This window comes from Felis catus, chromosome E3 (genome assembly GCF_018350175.1).
Source record: "Felis catus isolate Fca126 chromosome E3, F.catus_Fca126_mat1.0, whole genome shotgun sequence".
In the NCBI taxonomy this organism is placed as follows: domain Eukaryota; kingdom Metazoa; phylum Chordata; class Mammalia; order Carnivora; family Felidae; genus Felis; species Felis catus.
This window is the reverse complement of record NC_058383.1, coordinates 6,522,057-6,538,599: the sequence shown is the minus strand read 5'-3', so window position 1 is coordinate 6,538,599 and position 16,543 is coordinate 6,522,057. Positions and strand designations below refer to the sequence as shown.

At 41.0% G+C, this 16,543-nt stretch overlaps 1 protein-coding gene across 1 annotated transcript in view; it reads right to left on the bottom strand.

Moving 5' to 3' along the window:
• Positions 1–15,134, bottom strand: part of ARPC1A (actin related protein 2/3 complex subunit 1A) — a 29,206-nt gene extending 14,072 nt beyond the window's left edge. The window contains exons 1-3 of the mRNA XM_003998457.5: positions 14,984–15,134; positions 9,607–9,699; positions 4,808–4,912 (exon numbers count right to left, since the gene is read on the bottom strand). Coding sequence (XP_003998506.1) covers positions 4,808–4,912; positions 9,607–9,670 — 169 coding nt within the window. The 5' untranslated portion in view covers positions 9,671–9,699; positions 14,984–15,134. The remainder of the gene's footprint in view (positions 1–4,807; positions 4,913–9,606; positions 9,700–14,983) is intronic.
• Between the last annotated feature and the right edge of the window lie 1,409 nt (positions 15,135–16,543).

Here is a 16,543-nt window from a genome sequence, read left to right as displayed (position 1 = left end):
TTTGCACCACTGAGGGGAAAAAGATGTGGGGGAGTGTATTCTAAGTGATGTGTATTTTGACTCTAAATCTATTTATTATAGGATCGTCTTGCAACCTTATTAGAGTTAAAATTTCATTTTTAATTACAAAGGTAATACTCACATTACTATAAAACAAACACCACAAAGAGACATGCAGGAAGTCAATAAAGCCCATTCTTATGTCCATACACATTTCTCCCCCAAAATGGCATTAATATTATGGCAAACATTTTTTCTGCTTTTTATAAATTAGTACTGGTTTACACATTATTTCAGAACATTGCTCTTATCATAATAATTTCCCAAACATCCCAATGTTGAATGTTTTGTTAGTTTCCAACCATTTATTAACAGATAACACTGGACTAAACATTCAGGAACATACCTTTTTGTTCTGGTTAAAATGATCTATGATAAACTCCTCAAAGTGTGATGCAAAATAGTTATTTTTATGAATGTCTTGCTTACTTCCTTTTTTTTTTTTTAAAGCTTATTTATTTATTTTTGAGAGAGAGGGACAGAGCATGAGTGGGGGAGGGGCAGAGAGATAGGGAGACAGAATCCAAAGCAGGCTCCAGGCTCTGAGCTGACAGCATAAAGCTTGATATGGGGCTCGAACTCATGAACAGCAAGATCATGACTTGGGCCGAAGTGTAACACTTCACTGACTGAGCCACCCAGGCGCCCCGAATGTCTTTTCTAAACTTGATTATAAGCTTCCTGACAACAGGAAGCAAATCTCTGAAACTACTGTGGTGGGCAGACCACAGACCTATGGAAGTCCCCTCCCTCGAGGTGTGTGCAGGACCTGTGACTTGCTTCTAATCAATGGAATGCCACAAAGGTGATACGATGTACATTTGTGGACAAGATTACATAAGGGTGTGGCAGCCCTCATGAATCTTACAGCTGCAAGGACATGAATTCTACCACCAACAATCTGAAGGAGCTTGGAAGTGGATCCTTCCCTGGTCGAGGCTCTGATGAGAACTCATCCTTGGCTGACACCTTGATTACAACTTGTGAGACCCTAAGCAGGGGTCCCAGATAAACCATGCCCAGACTCTTGACCCACGAAAACTATTAGATAATATATGTGTTTTGGTTAAGCTGCTACGTTTGTAGTATTTGTAACACAGCAACAGAAAATAAATACGTCCTCTAACATCCAGAATACTGCCTTATAGTGAGAAAACTCAGGGATTTTGTGATGATTTGACAATCTAAAATTTCACTCTTTATTCCATGTGATCATCACTCTAATTAAACACATTCATGTTTTATAAGAACTCTTGAGGTGCTTAAGTATGAGGTACTTTAAGAAAAAAAAAAAAAGAATCAACAGGGGCACCTGGGTGGCTCAGTCAGTTAAGCATCCAACTCTTGATTTCAGCTCAGGTCATGATCTCACATTTTGTGAGTTGGAGCCCCATGTTGGGCTCTGTATTGACAGGGCAAAATCTGCTTGGGATTCTCTCTCTCCCTCTTTTTCTCTGCCCCTCTCTTGCTCCCAAGAACGCATGCACGCACTCTCAAAAATAAACGTTAAAAAAGAAAAAACTCAAAGAAACAAATTCCACTACTCTGGTACTGCTTTGATGTTAACCATATTCTTTTTCTCTGTAGTACTGACTGGTCTTTTTCCTTCTAGAAAGCTTCAGGAGATTTTTTTTTTTTTTCCTGTAGTTACTATCTTTCTGAGAAACTATGTTTGATCCCTGGTCTCTTGCCACAGAGTTATACTTAGATTTTTCCAACAACAGTTTTTTAAGATCTAAAAAAAGAGGTCATCTGAGCATTTGGATGAAAACAGGCCCAAGTTCAAAGGATTCCAAAAGAAGCGGGGGAGAAAAAGAAAATAACTAAATATTTCACTTTTTTGGCTATTTCCTTCGCCTTTCACCTTAGCCCTTTCTCACTTAAATGTACTTCCCAATGATCACATTCCAATTTAAAGTATGAATGTTCTTATTTTTAGGCCATAATGCCACTGGCAAAGGGACTTAAAGAAAGAAAATAGGCCAAACCTAATAGAAATAAGGTCATGGGAAAGCAACAGCAACAAAAATAGAAATTACACATTATGTCTTTTGTGCTGGTTCAGTAGTCCAGTCAGTTGGCCCCTGCTGCTCACTAGCACCATATACAAATCACTTAAAAGCAAGAAGGGATGGTCATGAGTTTTTGCTGGGAAACGAATATAAAGGGTGCAGAAGGTCAAAACACGCTGTTTCTCTCTGGGGAGAGGGTATCTTCAAGCCAGTCAGTATGTTGGAAGATTAGAGGCAAAATTCCAGGGTCATGATTAGAAAAAAAAAAAAAATCACTATCAGTCGTTTTGCTGCCCACTTAAAAAGTAAATGTCATTGAGAGGAGAAGGAAAATCTAGGACTTCAGTGAGAAATTTGTAATTGAAAGGTTATGGAGATTAAGTTTTGGTGTGCTTGACCAAAGTGTTCAAAGCAAGAGGTTGAATCAACTCAGCCAGAAAATAGATAAAGAAAAAATTATAGGAGTAAAGGTCAAGGAACAAGAGTTGTTTCTGAACATAACAGTAAGTGAGTATGTTCTTTTAAAAATAGCCAGATATCGGGGTGCCTGGGTGGCTCAGTCGGTTAAGCACCTGACTTCGGCCCAGGTCATGATCTCACAGTTTGTGGGTTTGAGCCCCACGTCGGGCTCTGTGCTGACAGGTCGGAGCCTGGAGTCTGCTTCGGATTCTGTGTCTCCCTCTCACTCTGCCCTCCCTGACTCATGCTCTCTCTCTCAAAAATAAATCAAAACTGGGGCGCCTGGGTGGCTCAGTCGGTTAAGCGTCCGACTTCGGCTCAGGTCATGATCTCACAGTTTGTGAGTTCGAACCCCGTGTCGGGCTCTGTGCTGACAGCTCAGAGCCTGGAGCCTGCTTCACATTCTGTGTCTCCCTCTCTCTCTTCCCCTTCCCTGCTCATGCTGTGTCTCTCTCTGTCTCAAAAATAAATAAACATTAAAAAAATTTTTTTTAAATAAAAAAAATAATAAATCAAAACATTAAAAGTATTTAAAAAATAAATAAATAAAAATGGCCAGGTATCACTTCATAACAAAGCAATTCATGCTCTTGAAATATGACATCAAGTTTGGTTCACTGAATTCTGAAAACCATTATAGAAATTCTCCATTTTTCTCTCTTACTCTTTTTCCTTCCTTATTTGACAGTTCCTTAATGAAACTCTGCACTGCCCTGCTTGCCACCATTAGCCATCTATTCATCAATAGTTTTTGTCAAAGATGAAAACTAACGTACATCCAGGAATCTGTCTCAGAGGCAATGCTTTAAGATTCAGTCTTCTACAAACCCACAAGAAAAAGATAAAAACTCAATGAAAAAATGGTCAGGAGTAATGGACGGTAAAGTATGAGAAGTAAACCCAGATGGCTAACAAACTTCTGAAAATATGCTCAACCTTTCCATCAATCAGGGAAATGTAGCTTCTAGAGACACCACCCTTTCACTCATCAGACAGCCTGACCGTATCCAGTATGTGTGGGATGCAGGAGAGTAAGCACTCCCCTATAGGGCTGTGGGGGTGAAGGCACTATGACCAGCCTAGCAAAGGTGAGGATGTACGAGTCTTCCACAAACATTCACGTGTGTACAAAGAGATCTGCACAGGTCTGCTCGATTTAGCACTTTAATATAAGGAAAACTGGAAACAACCTAAATGTCCTTCAGTGGAGAGAAGAGTAAATAAATGAGGTATGAAATGTTAAACAGCGGTTAAAAGGAATAAACTAGATGAACACAGAGATCAGGAACGACGTGAGATGCAAAAGCAAGCTGCAGGAGACGTGCAACCTGATGCCATTTGTGTAGCATTGAAAATACTAGCCAATAGTACTAAATTTGTATTGCTTACAAATATGTGTCTACGTATGTAAAAGTATTAAAAATGAACTGGGACAATGTCATACCGAATTACGGACTGCTTCTGGGGAATGGGAATAGGATAGGACTGGCAGATGAAAGGGGACTGTACCATTATCTTGAATGCCACTCCTGATTATTAAACCTTTGTCTCCTCAGTTTTCTGGCCCAGGAAAAAAGAGACATAGTTGTTAATTCTAAGCGGTGGCAATGTGGGTGTTATGTTGCTCTTTGTCCTTTTCAGTATTTTGGAAGGTCTTCCTCCCCGCCACAAACAACATACAGAAACCTTCTGGAAGACACTGCGGTCCCTCAGCACTTGGGGACACAGTGTGGCTTATGTTTTCTGCTGACGGGCCATCTAGTTTTCCTTTCACATTTCATCACCTAATCTAAGCCCTTCAGTCCTCAGAGAAGGATCAGTGTTTTCCCTAACACTAGTAGAGTGCTGTGAACCAGCTGGGCTAAAAGAAGCACTTAAAAACGGATACCATTATTATGATGTTTTCTCAAATTTTCTAAAGAAAATTCCATAAATGTTGCACAGCTTTAAATACTACGGTAGACTTACTTTATCAGGCTCTTCATTTAAATGGAAAAGCACTAGAGATGCCTGGGTGGCTCAGTTGGTTGAGCGTCTGACTTTGGCTCAGGTCATGATCTCATGGGTTTGTCAGTTTGAGCCCCATGTTGGGCTCTGTGCTGACAGCTTAGAGCCTGGCACCTGCTTCAGATTCTGTGTCTCCCACTCTGCCCCTCCCCAGCTTGCACTCTGTCTCTTGCTCTCTCTCAAAAATTAAATAAACATTAAAAAAAAATTTAAATGGAAAAGCACTCAATTTGCAAGTCTCACACTAAGCTCACAGATGTCTCCCTTACCTGTGATGTGTCCATTGTGCTCCTTGAGTTCATGAGCCTTCACCCACTGGCTCCCGTTCTTCTTATAGATGTGGACTTCGTGATTGTTGGGGCTAAGAGCAATCTCTGGAGGAAAAAAGTCAAGAGTTAACTTGAAATTGTGACCAAAAAAGAGGTATGTTACACTTGGCTTTTTTTTTTTTTTAAAGATTTTTTTTTTTTTTTTTTAAGTAATCTCTACACCCAACATAGGACTCAAACTCCCAACTGCAAGATCAAAAGTCACATGATCCACCAACTAAGCCAGCTCTGCTTTGGGTAAGCTCAAGCCCCGCTTTGGGTAAGCCTTGCTTCCGAACCCCCCACCCCACCCCACCCCCGGGGTCCCTCACTCACTTGCGCCCTCTCTCTAAAAAAAAAAAAAAAAAAAAAAGTTTCCTAATATTCACCCCTGAAAAATTCCTTTTATTATTTTTACCTCTACTTGGATCCCATATTTTAAAATGTTCTGTAGAGGAATGCCTGGGTGGCTCAGTCAGTTAAGCCTCTGATTTCAGCTCAGGTCATGATCTCACGGTGAGTTCAAGTCCCACCCCCATCAGGCTCTGTGCTGACAGCTCAGAGCCTGGAGCCTGCTTCAGATTCTGTGTCTCCCTCTCTCTCTGCCCCTCCCCTACTTGTGTTCTCTCCCTCAAAAATAAATATTAAAAAAAATGTTTGTAGAAAAACTAAATTTAAAAATTCATTTTATCAGAGATATCTACAACTGTTAAGTAAAGATTCTAACCAGTAAGAACAATGTTATCATACTTGGCTGATATAATATTAGCCCACAGTAAAGATATTTGACATTTTAGTTCACTTGTCCACCATTATTAGCAATAAATATTTACTTTCTGTTAGAATTTCCAAAACACTGAAAATGGTTCCTAGGTTCTCACTGCTACCATGAACCCAGGTTGGAAACATCAGTTTATCAAAAAAACTTGACTCTGCTCATAAAATACATCAAAGCTTTCCTTTACAATAAAGCCAATATGAATCACAAAATAAAATTCTATTTTCAAGAGAAATCTCTTGGACCAATCTGAAATATAAAGAATATAATATTTATGACAGATTACTTTTGAACTTATATTGATTTTTTTCCCCCTTTCTAGTTTATTCACTAAAAAAAAAAAACCCAAAACACTAATTTCTCAAAATTAAAATTAGGATCTATGACTCAAACTTTAGATCAATTATTTACTAGTTCCTGCTTCTATTATATTACCTTTCCTTCCCTCCTTAGGAAAGGTGTATCTGTTTTACAGATGAAACTGTGGAACCAGATAAATACCTAGCTCTAAAATCCTAAGACTTCAAGTACTTCTAGAAACCAATTACATGTATTCTCTAAATTTCTAAGATGCTCACAGGGATTTCAAAAGTCAAATCTAAATCTGAAAAACATTACAAATTTCAAACTACAATAAGAAAAGTCTGACTTTAAGTTTATCAAGTAGTTTAAATAAGGACAATCATAACTTTCTTTTTTTTAAATGTTCATTTTGAGAGAGAGAGAGGGAGGGAGAGAGAGAGAGAACGAGTGGGGTAGGGGCAGAGAGAAAGGCGGAGGAGAAAGAATTACAAGCAGGCTCTGCATTGTCAGCACAGAGCCCAGTGTGGGGCTTGAACTCGACCTGAGCCCAAATCAAGAGTTGGACGCTTAACCGACTGAGCCACCCAGGTGCCTTGAGGACAATCATAAGTTTCTATTAAAAATAACTGGAGGGGCACCTGGGTGGCTCAGTTGGTTAAATGTCTTGACTTCAGCTCAGGTGATGATCTCACAGTTCATGGGTTCGAGCCCAGCATCAGGCTCTGCCCTGGCAGTGCAGAGCCTGCCTGGGATTCTCACTCTTTCCTCTGTCTCTGCCCCTCCCCAACTTGTGCTTTCTCTCTCTCAAAAATAAATAAACTTAAAAAAAAACTCTTTAAAAAAAAATAAAAGTAACTGGAAAGACTCCAAAAACCCATTTTTACATGGGAAAGGGGAGACAGAAGACACAGGAAACTCAGCTATAAAGATCTGTGAGATGATCACAAACCAGAAGCTCTAGATTCACCATCGTATCATGTTACAGATTGAATTAAAAAAAAATATTTTTTAATTTTTTTCTTAATATTTATTTATTTTGAGTGATTGAAAGTAGTCCCTATCAAAATCTCAGCTGCCTTCTTTACAGAAATTAATAAGCTGATCCTCAAATTCATACAGAAATGCATGGGACTAGAAGAGCGAAAAGAATCTTGAGAAAGAAGTACAAAGTTGGAACTCACACTTACCAATTTCCAAACTTACTATAAAGCTACAGTAATCAAGACAGTGTCCTTGACATTAGGATAAACATAAAGATCAATGAAACAGAACTGAGAGCCCAAAAAACCTTCACATTTACAGTCAACTGATTATCGACAAAGGTACCAAGACAAATCAGCAGGGAGAGAACAGTCTTCAACAAATGGCGTTGGGACAACTGGATATCCACAGGCAAAAGATGAAGTTGGGCCCCTATTTCATGCCTTATACAAAAATTAGCTCGAAATGAATGCAAGATGTAAATATAAGAACTAAACCTATGACTCTAAAAAGGAAACATACATTTTTGTGACTTTGAATTAACTAGTTTCTTAAATACAACAGCAAATGTATACGCAACAAAGAAAAATGAGATAATTTGGACTTTTTCAGAATTAAAAACTTTGGTGCTTCAAAGGAATCAAGAAAGAGAAAAGACAACCCACAGAATGGGAGATATTTGTAAAGTATCTCATATGGGACTTGTATCAAGAGTATACAAAGAACTCTTACAACTCAATAATAAAAAGGCCAATAACCCAATTTGAAAAACAGTCAAAGGATCTGAACATTTCTCCAAAGAAGATACATAAATAGTCAATAGCATGTGAAAAGATGCTCAACATCATTGGTCATCAGGGAAATGCAAATCTAAACTACAGTAAGATACTACTTTATACCTACTAGGATATAATGGGAACAGGGCCATAATGAAAAAGACAAGACAATAACAAGTATTGACAAGGATGCAGAGAAACTGGAACCTTCATCTACTAGTGAGAGTGTAAAATGGTGTGGCCACTTTGGAAAACAGTCTGGCAACTTCCCAAAATGCTCAACACAGTTACCATATACGACCCAGAAATTCAGCTCCTAGGTATACCCTCAAGGGAATTGAAAACATAAGTCCACAGGGGCACCTGGGTGGCTCGGTTGGCTGAGTGTCCAACTTTGGCTCAGGTCATGATCTCGCAGTTTGTGGGGTCGAGCCCTACGTCAGGCTCTGTGCTGTCAGCTCAGAGCCTGGAGCCTGCTTCAGATTCTGTGTCTCCCTCTCTCTCTGACCCTCCCCCATTCACTGTCTCTCTCAAAAATGAAAACATTAAAAAAAAGTTTTAAAGAAAACATGTCCACATAAAAACTGGTAAGTGAATGTTCATAGCAGCATTATTCAAATAGCGAAAAAGTGGAAACAACTAAAATGTCCACCAACTGATGAATAAACTATAGGTCTATACAATATTATTCAGCCATAAAAAGGAATGAAGTACTCCTACTTGGTACAACATGGATAAACCTTGAAAACATTATGGTCAGTGAAAGAAGCTGCATGCAAAAAGCCTCATATTATAGGATTCCACCCATACAAAACGTCCAGAATATGCAAATCTATGGAGACAGAGTAGATCAGTAGTTGTTAAGACTGTAAGTTTTGCGGAGAACTGGGAGTAACTGTTAATGGGTATAGAGTTTCTCTTTGGAGTGATAGAAAATACTGTGAAACTAGATAGTGGTATTATTGCATAACTCTATGCATACAGTACTAAAAACCACTGACCTGATCCCTTAAAAAGGGTGAATTTTATGAATATGAATTACATGTCAATAAAGCTTTATTTAAAAAAAAGTAGCTACAGAATATAACTTAATTTAAAAATAACTCATGAAGGGGTGTCTGGGTGGCACAGTTGGTTAAGCACCCAACTCTTGATCTCGACTCAGGTCATGATCTCACAATTTGTGGGTTCAAGCCCCGCATCAGGCTCTGTGCTGATGGTGCAGGGCCTGCTTGGGATTTTGTCTCCCTCTCTCTCTGCCCCTCCCTGGCTTGTGTGTGCGCACACTCTCTCACTCTCAAAATAAATAAATAAATTAAAAAAAAATTCATGGGCACACTACTTCTGTCTCTGTTTTTAGGGTTTTTTTTTTTTTTTTGCCTCTTTCATACTGTCACTTCGCTTGCTGTAGTGTCCCTACTTCTAAGAGGATTCTCCATCCCTTTCTAGTTGGTTACAGCTAGAAAACTAGAAACTCAAGTTTATTACAAATAATATGGTAAATACTAGCTAATACCACTCTTAGTACATCAGGAGTACACTATATGTTTCTGTAATAGCTTTTATTTAGGTCCTAGTATTTGGACTAAATATTGGATGAGTGTGGTGATATTACACAACCATTTCAGACACTGGGTTCTTAGGGCCTCAGATATAAACCATCCTCCAGCTGGTACTGGACAAGGAGCCAGAAGGCTTGGATGCTACCAATGGCTCTGACATTAACCGCTGGAAAGTCATTCCAACACTCTGGACCTCAGTTTCTCTCTATATAAACCAAATGACTGACCTAGTTTCCTTCTGAATCTATGGTCATGCCCTTTTCACATGTGACACCGAAATATGTGATCCCTAAAAAAGTGCCTACATATAAAAATATTAAAGGCACCAAAATAAAGGAGTAAAGTTAATAGCATACTTACGGGTACGATCCCTATTCCAGGCATGGCAGGTGATTGGCTCTAGTAAAAACTGATGCAGGGACATTATTCTTAGTGTTTTCAAAGGATAGGAAGCTGAAATAAGCAACAGAGAAAAGCATTTAAAATGGCAGGCAATACATATTTCAGTTGTCGGGGGATCCCAAAATATTTGAGGATAAATAAAACATTATTGTCCCATTAGAAAAGAAGGAATCTCAACGTCAAAACTTAATCATTTAAATACAACAAATACTGTAACCACCAATGTATACTTTATTCTGTCAAGGGTCATCAAGGGCCTCTAAAACCACGAGTTAAAAATTGTTGGGGAACAGGATATTCACACAGTCTCAAATTATCATCCCACAGAATACTTACTAATTTTTAAGAGAAAAACATGCCTTAACAATAAAAAAAATCTGGTAATTGGGGCTCCTGGGTGGCTCAGTCGGTTAAGCATCCGACTTCCGCTCAGGTCACAATCTCATAGTTCGCGAGTTCGAGCCCCGCATCAGGCTCTGTGCTGACAGCTTAGAGCCTGGAGCCTGCTTCAAATTTTATGTCTCCCTTTCAATCTGCTCTTCCCCCGTTCATGCTCTGTGTCTCTCTCCTTCAAAAATAAATAAAAACATGAAAAAAATTTTTTTAAAAATCTGGCAATCACTATCTTAACCAAGGGATCAAATGCAGTATCATAAAGAGTGGAACAATCTCACGTGATGGGCTTCCTGAAGGGAGGTGACGTGAAGTGCACATCACCACTTACAAATAGTGACCGTTTAATTTATCATCTAGATCAGAATACTTTCAAGAAAGCAAAAGTAAAAAGGGGTATTATTTATTAGTGCTGTGACAACAGGTCACAGGACTATCCTGGGGAGACCTGCTAATATGGCCAAGCCTACCTATCAAGTATTTATGCCAAATATATTTACTCTAAATCAAATCAAGACCCAGACCTACTTTCCAGTTTACAGGAAATACAGGGGAGTGGAATTAGTTAAGTAGCACAAAGGGAGAATAAACAGTTCAAACCAGAATATGTGCCATCCTAGAAAACAACTGGCCTGGACTATTCATAAAAGGCAATGGGTGTGAAGCAGGCTGTTCTAGATTAAAAGAGCTATGAAAATCAAACTCGACAAATGAAACTTGATTATAATCTACATACATATTTAAGTTTATTTATTTATTTTGAGAGAGACAAAGACCGTGGGGGGAAGGCGCAGAGAGAGAGGGAGACAGTGAATCCCAAGCAGGAGCCCTCCGCACTGTCAGCAGGAGCTCCAGGCAGTGCTAGAACTCACGAACCATGAGATCATGACCTGAGCCAAAATCAAGAGTCGTCACTTAACCGACTGAGCCACTCAGGTGCCCCGACTGTAATCTATATTTTTAAAACAGCCATAAAAGACATATTTAGTCCAATAAGGAAAACAGGAATATTATTCTATGTTACATAACAATATGCAGTTATTTCCAATTTCTTAACTATGATAACTGCCATTAGGAGCATGTTCCAACTCTTAGGAGATAAAGAATGAAGTATTTGGGGATGAAGTGTCACAAGGTCTTCTGTGATTTACTTTCAATGGCTCAGGACAACAAGTAGATATATAAAGAGCAAACGTGGCAAAATGTTAACAACTGGTGAATCTACACAAAGGGTGTATTACACAGGTATTTGTCACACTGCTTTTTTACTGAAAATGAAAAGCAGGAATCTGTGTGACACATCATTAAGTTAAAAGTCAAATAAAATTCTCTACTTCATAGACACCCAAATCTAGATCCACCAAAGAGGCAACCATTATCTGAAAGAGAATTTTTTTTAAAGCAGCCAGATCCTTCTCCCCTTTATCACTTCTAAGAAGCACTCACACAACACTCTGAAGTTGCAATACACTTCTGTACAAGTCTGATCACCTAGGGTGGAGGCTAAAATGTAAGAATTCTGATGCAAATAGGAAATGAATGGAAAGGAAAGCAGAAGGTTAGGAAGTGAACAATGAAAGTTCAGCAGACAAAGCAGAAATCAATCTCAGTGGAAAGCAGAAAAAATGTCTGTTAATTGTTGTAAAGGAATCCAAAGGTCAAAAACAGATTAAACACACCCTTAAATAAAACATCTGATATCTTGAACTGGCCGAGAAATGTCAGTGTTTCACCTTCTATTCTAAAGTGAAGATATTTAGGTCACTGACTTTACTCTTACATGTCCTAGAAAGCAAACTGCAAATCACAAATAAAGAAAAAGCCTCTAACTGGAAATTAAAAAAAAATGTTTTAGATGAATTCATATGAGGCTGCTTAATGTGTTTTTTAAAACATAAACTTCCAGATGCTCACCGCATGATTCTCTCTCTCTATTCTGGTATCAGATGCTTACCCATCACCACAGGTTTAACTCATAGTTACTCACAATAACATATCATGTCACAAATATCTCCTTAATTAAAAACAATTTAGTTCAAAGGGCATATTTTATAGGCTTATTTGTTAAACAAAATTGGCCTATAAATAATAGTTCAATGTGAATATCTACATGCATTAAAAGCACATATTTCATGTATAGTTAAAAAAAGAACAGCTGCAAAGACTTTCTCATTCTTCAACTCACCCAACGTGGGGCTCGAACTTAAAACCCCAAAATCAAGCGTTGCATGCTGCACTGACTGAGCCAGCCAGGTGCCCCTCAACTCAGTTTTTTAAGCAAAGTAGCAAAAAGAGGTAAACATTTACATAACAACATAATTACTTCTAAAATCACATTTCTAAATTTGTCATATCATTCAAGTTCCATATTTGGACATACTTCAGTTATAATCATGTGGGTAATTTAAGTCTGTAGGGTAAGACAATACTCTTGTTACATTTATAAGACACCCAGTAAACAGTCTGTACTCATCAAAATTAGTGAATGCAGGAGAATAATAGCTTGAATTTTGTTTTTTTGTTTAAAAAAAAAAACTTTTTTTTTTTAACATTTATTTATTTTTGAGACAGAGAGAGACAGAGCATGAGCAGGGGAGGGTCAGAGAAAGAGGGAGACACAGAATCCGAAACAGGCTCCAGGCTCTGAGCTGTCAGCCCAAAGCGCGATGAGGGGCTCGAACTCACGGACCACGAGACCATGACCTGAGCCGAAGTCGGACGCCCAACCGACTGAGCCACCTAGGTGTCCCAAGAGCTTGAATTTTGTACCAAGATAAAGACACCTTCTGTCATAGGCTGATGATTCTAATTCTAAACTGTTATTAATATTTAAGTGAGATCTGAAAACCTAAGAACAAAAAAAGGTGGTGATGTTAAATTTAACATGCTTCTATTGAAAATCTTTTATTATACAGCACTGAGAGAAACAACGATTTATAACAATTCAGAGCATAATTCCAGGCACTCCCCTACAACACACCTCCTTTCTTTACCTATCGCTTTGAGTACAAAGTCATCCTAATGTTTGGTTGCCAGGTCCAAGGGGACCCGGGTTTGAACCTGGGCTTGGGCACATACTAGCTATGAGACCGTGGGCAGGTCACTTTAACATCCCTAAATCTAAATTTTTCTTCATATGTAAAATTGACGTTATCACTGACATCCCAAGGCTGTTGGTATGAGGATTAAATGAGATAACATATGAAAACGTGTAGTAAAAAGCCTAGTCCAAAATAGATGCTCACTAAGTTAGCTCTCTCCACCTCGAGAAGTACACACTGGTTAGTATCCTCTGAACTTGGAAATGTCTATATATTTTGAATTCTTGGCCCTGAAGCCTGAAAGTACTTATACAGTGAAAATTTCAGTTGCCGGTTTAGAGTCAAGTTTTTAACACTGTGATTCATCCAGTTTCTAATTGCTCTCATTACCCAACCCGGCGATACCAGGTACTCCACAAAGATCACCACACCCTCCACAAGGTTCAGAGATGAGGTTTCAATGCCAGGCACCAGCCTCACCAGCCGATCATTTTAAACTTCCCCATGGAGAATTTGTTTCAGCACAGGATTCTAGATCCAAATACTGCCACTCTTCCTCCAAGCAAGTGTTTTATTTTTCCAAGATAACTCCCCTCCTTTCATTATAATAAGTAGATGAATTAACCTTGGGAGCTCTCTGAATACTCTGTAGTAGGAAGCAGCCAGTTACACCCACCCCCTAGCACGGTAAAAACACCTTCCAGACTGATAGCCTCTCCTTTTTTCTTAGATACCTGAAAACCCAGGACCCACCAGAAACCAAAAGGTGAGATGAAACTGATTGAAAAAGGAGGGGGGGGGGAGTGGAACTAGGATAACGTAGTTAATTTAGACAATGCATCGAAGCAGATAAAAGTAGGTTAGCATTTCCTTCACGTTCTAGAGCTGCAGTATGACAACAGATAGCTTTACAATCAAAGATTCTAAGCCACAATTTATTACCATGCCTACCATGTTCCCAGCAGTGTAGCAAGCACACGGACAGGGCCAGAAACATAAATAAATCTGACACTTCTCTGGTCCTCAAGTCTGCGGGGAGAGAAGGGTAGCAAAGGAAGGGAAGATAGGTATGCACAGAATGCCCAGGACAGTCGCAATAGCTAATATTTACTGAGCGCCTACACTCTGGGCCAGGAACTAGTCTAGGCAATTAATGCAAATAAAGTTACTCGATCCTCAAAGAAAACTCTAAGAACCTTCCTACTGTAAGTGAGGAAACGCGGACTCAAAGAAGCAATCTTCCCAGGGTCCCCCAACGAATAGGGGTGGTGCCGGGATCGGAATTTTGGTATAAAAGGTTCCACGGAGCCAGCGGGAGGAGCGAGTCTGCACTACTGACTTAAGATGAGGCACTCGGGCGGGGGAATCTTAAAAGAACTCGGGGGAAGGTCTTTTTCTCGAGTTCGGGAGGGCCCCCCGAACTGAAAGATTGACGGCGGCCCTAGAACGGAGCCGAACATTCCAGGGACGCTCACCGCGTGGTGCAGTACCTATTCTAGACGCTAAAGAAAGGAATGGTCCGTCGTGACGTTCGACTAGGGGAGGATGATTTCATTTACTACAATTTTACAGATTGTGATAAATGCCCATAATAGGGGTGCAAATAGGGTTACGGAAGCACAGGAGAAGGAGCCGCTAATTCTGGCCCTGGAAGAGGTCTGGAGCTGGAGAACCTAGAGAGAAGCCAAGGGTGGAGACCCCACGGGTTCGGCCGGCCTCACCGAGAACCGGGATCCCCCGCCCCCTCCGGAGGCCGGGCCAGGAGACCCGGCCCGCCCCTCAGCCTGTGGGCCCCGCGGCCTAAGCCCCGCCTCACCGCCCCCGCGGGTTCAAGAACGTCTGGGGAGAGGCCGGGCCACTGGAGGCCAACAGGGCCAGAAGCTCGCCGTGCTGTCCCTTACCTGGGATCGGGGCAGTCCGGACCGGCTCGGAGCGGAGAATTCGCGGACTCTGGTCAGTCGACGCGAACAGGCTCCGGCGGGCGCGGGCGGAGGACCGGGGCCCAGAGGGAGCGGCTGACAGATCCCGGAAATGGCCACGGCGCCTGCGCGGCGCGTCCGCCAGGCAGTCTGCGCACGCGCGCAGCTTGGGCGCGCGCGGCCCGAGTCCAGAGCGGGTGAGACGGGGGAGGGTCTGGCGTATGAGCGGGGCTCCTGCGGCCCTTTGCCAGTGGCGTCACACGGAGGCTCCAAGGTGGTGGCGAAGCAGCATGGATGTCTTATTTCTTTTTTCAGAAAGTTTCCTCGGACTCGCGGACCGAACCGTGGAGCGTTGGCGCTTTCACAAGTGGTTTTGTCAGGAGATGAATTAGTGAGAACTGAGGCCTTTTCGAGCCACATGGACCCGACGAACGACTAGTCTTTTCCCTTCAGAGGGAAGTTTCCCTCTTCAGATCCAGTTTCCTGCTGTGGAAACCTCTGAGGCCCTCCCCGAGGAAACTTCTCGACCTTTCCTCGGTGGGAATCACGTATTCCCTGCTCCCAAAGTGGCGCCACGACACAGAGGAGTTGGGATTCGTCAACTCCAAGCCCCCAACACGTGGAAAAAGTGTTAAAAGCAAAATATGTAAGAAGTGGCCTTGGCCTCCAGATTTACAGGATAGTGAACTACAGACTTATCAAATTAAGAAAACGTGGAGGCAGCGCTTGCTGTACAGATTTGGCTTCTACAAAATGCCCTGAACCCCGCTTCGAGCTAGACTTGGCGCCCTTGAACTGGTAGAAATTCTGGAGCAGCACTCCTGGCTTCGCAGCCACTGCTAGTCACCAGCAGAATGCCTCTGGTGGTTTACGAGTTTGACCCCAGTGTTTGCCTAGAAGGTGATGTTCACACAAGTGAGCCCGTCCCGTTCCTGATGTCAGAACCACACTCTGTTTTCTAGGATTAGTTATTCCAGTTGTTCAAGGAGCATTGCATTGGGAGCAATTGGTTTCATTTTGCCCCAAGGCTACAAAGTTGGTTCTGGGGAGATGAAGGACAGATTGAGAGAACAGAAGGATCATTTTAAATTAATTACTTCCCTCTCAGTGACACTATCTTGGCATAGGAAGGAAGGCATACGTAGAAGCAAGGGTTCCTCGTGCGTCTGCAAGTTGACGTGAGCCAATCCAGAAGTATGTAGAATTGGTATCCGGAGTCAAAATATTAACTGTTTTATTTAGATCTTTACAAAGAACCGTTCCTTCTTCGGAGGAGTTTATAATCTGGATAGATGAGAATAATGCAAATCAGTAAACCTTGATGAAGGTTTTGATACAAGTCGATGCCAGGGATGGCCTCCTGATGCCAGGTCCAGAGCATTTCCCATTATCCCGTCAAGCCCTGGTTATAAGAGCAATTGGCGTTCCAAGGAGGGTGAGTTATATTCAGTGTTTGTTTTTTACTTGCATAAGGACACTGATCTTGTATTCCAAGTGAGGATTCTCTCTTAAAAAATTAGCACCAGAGAAGGTGGTACTTAG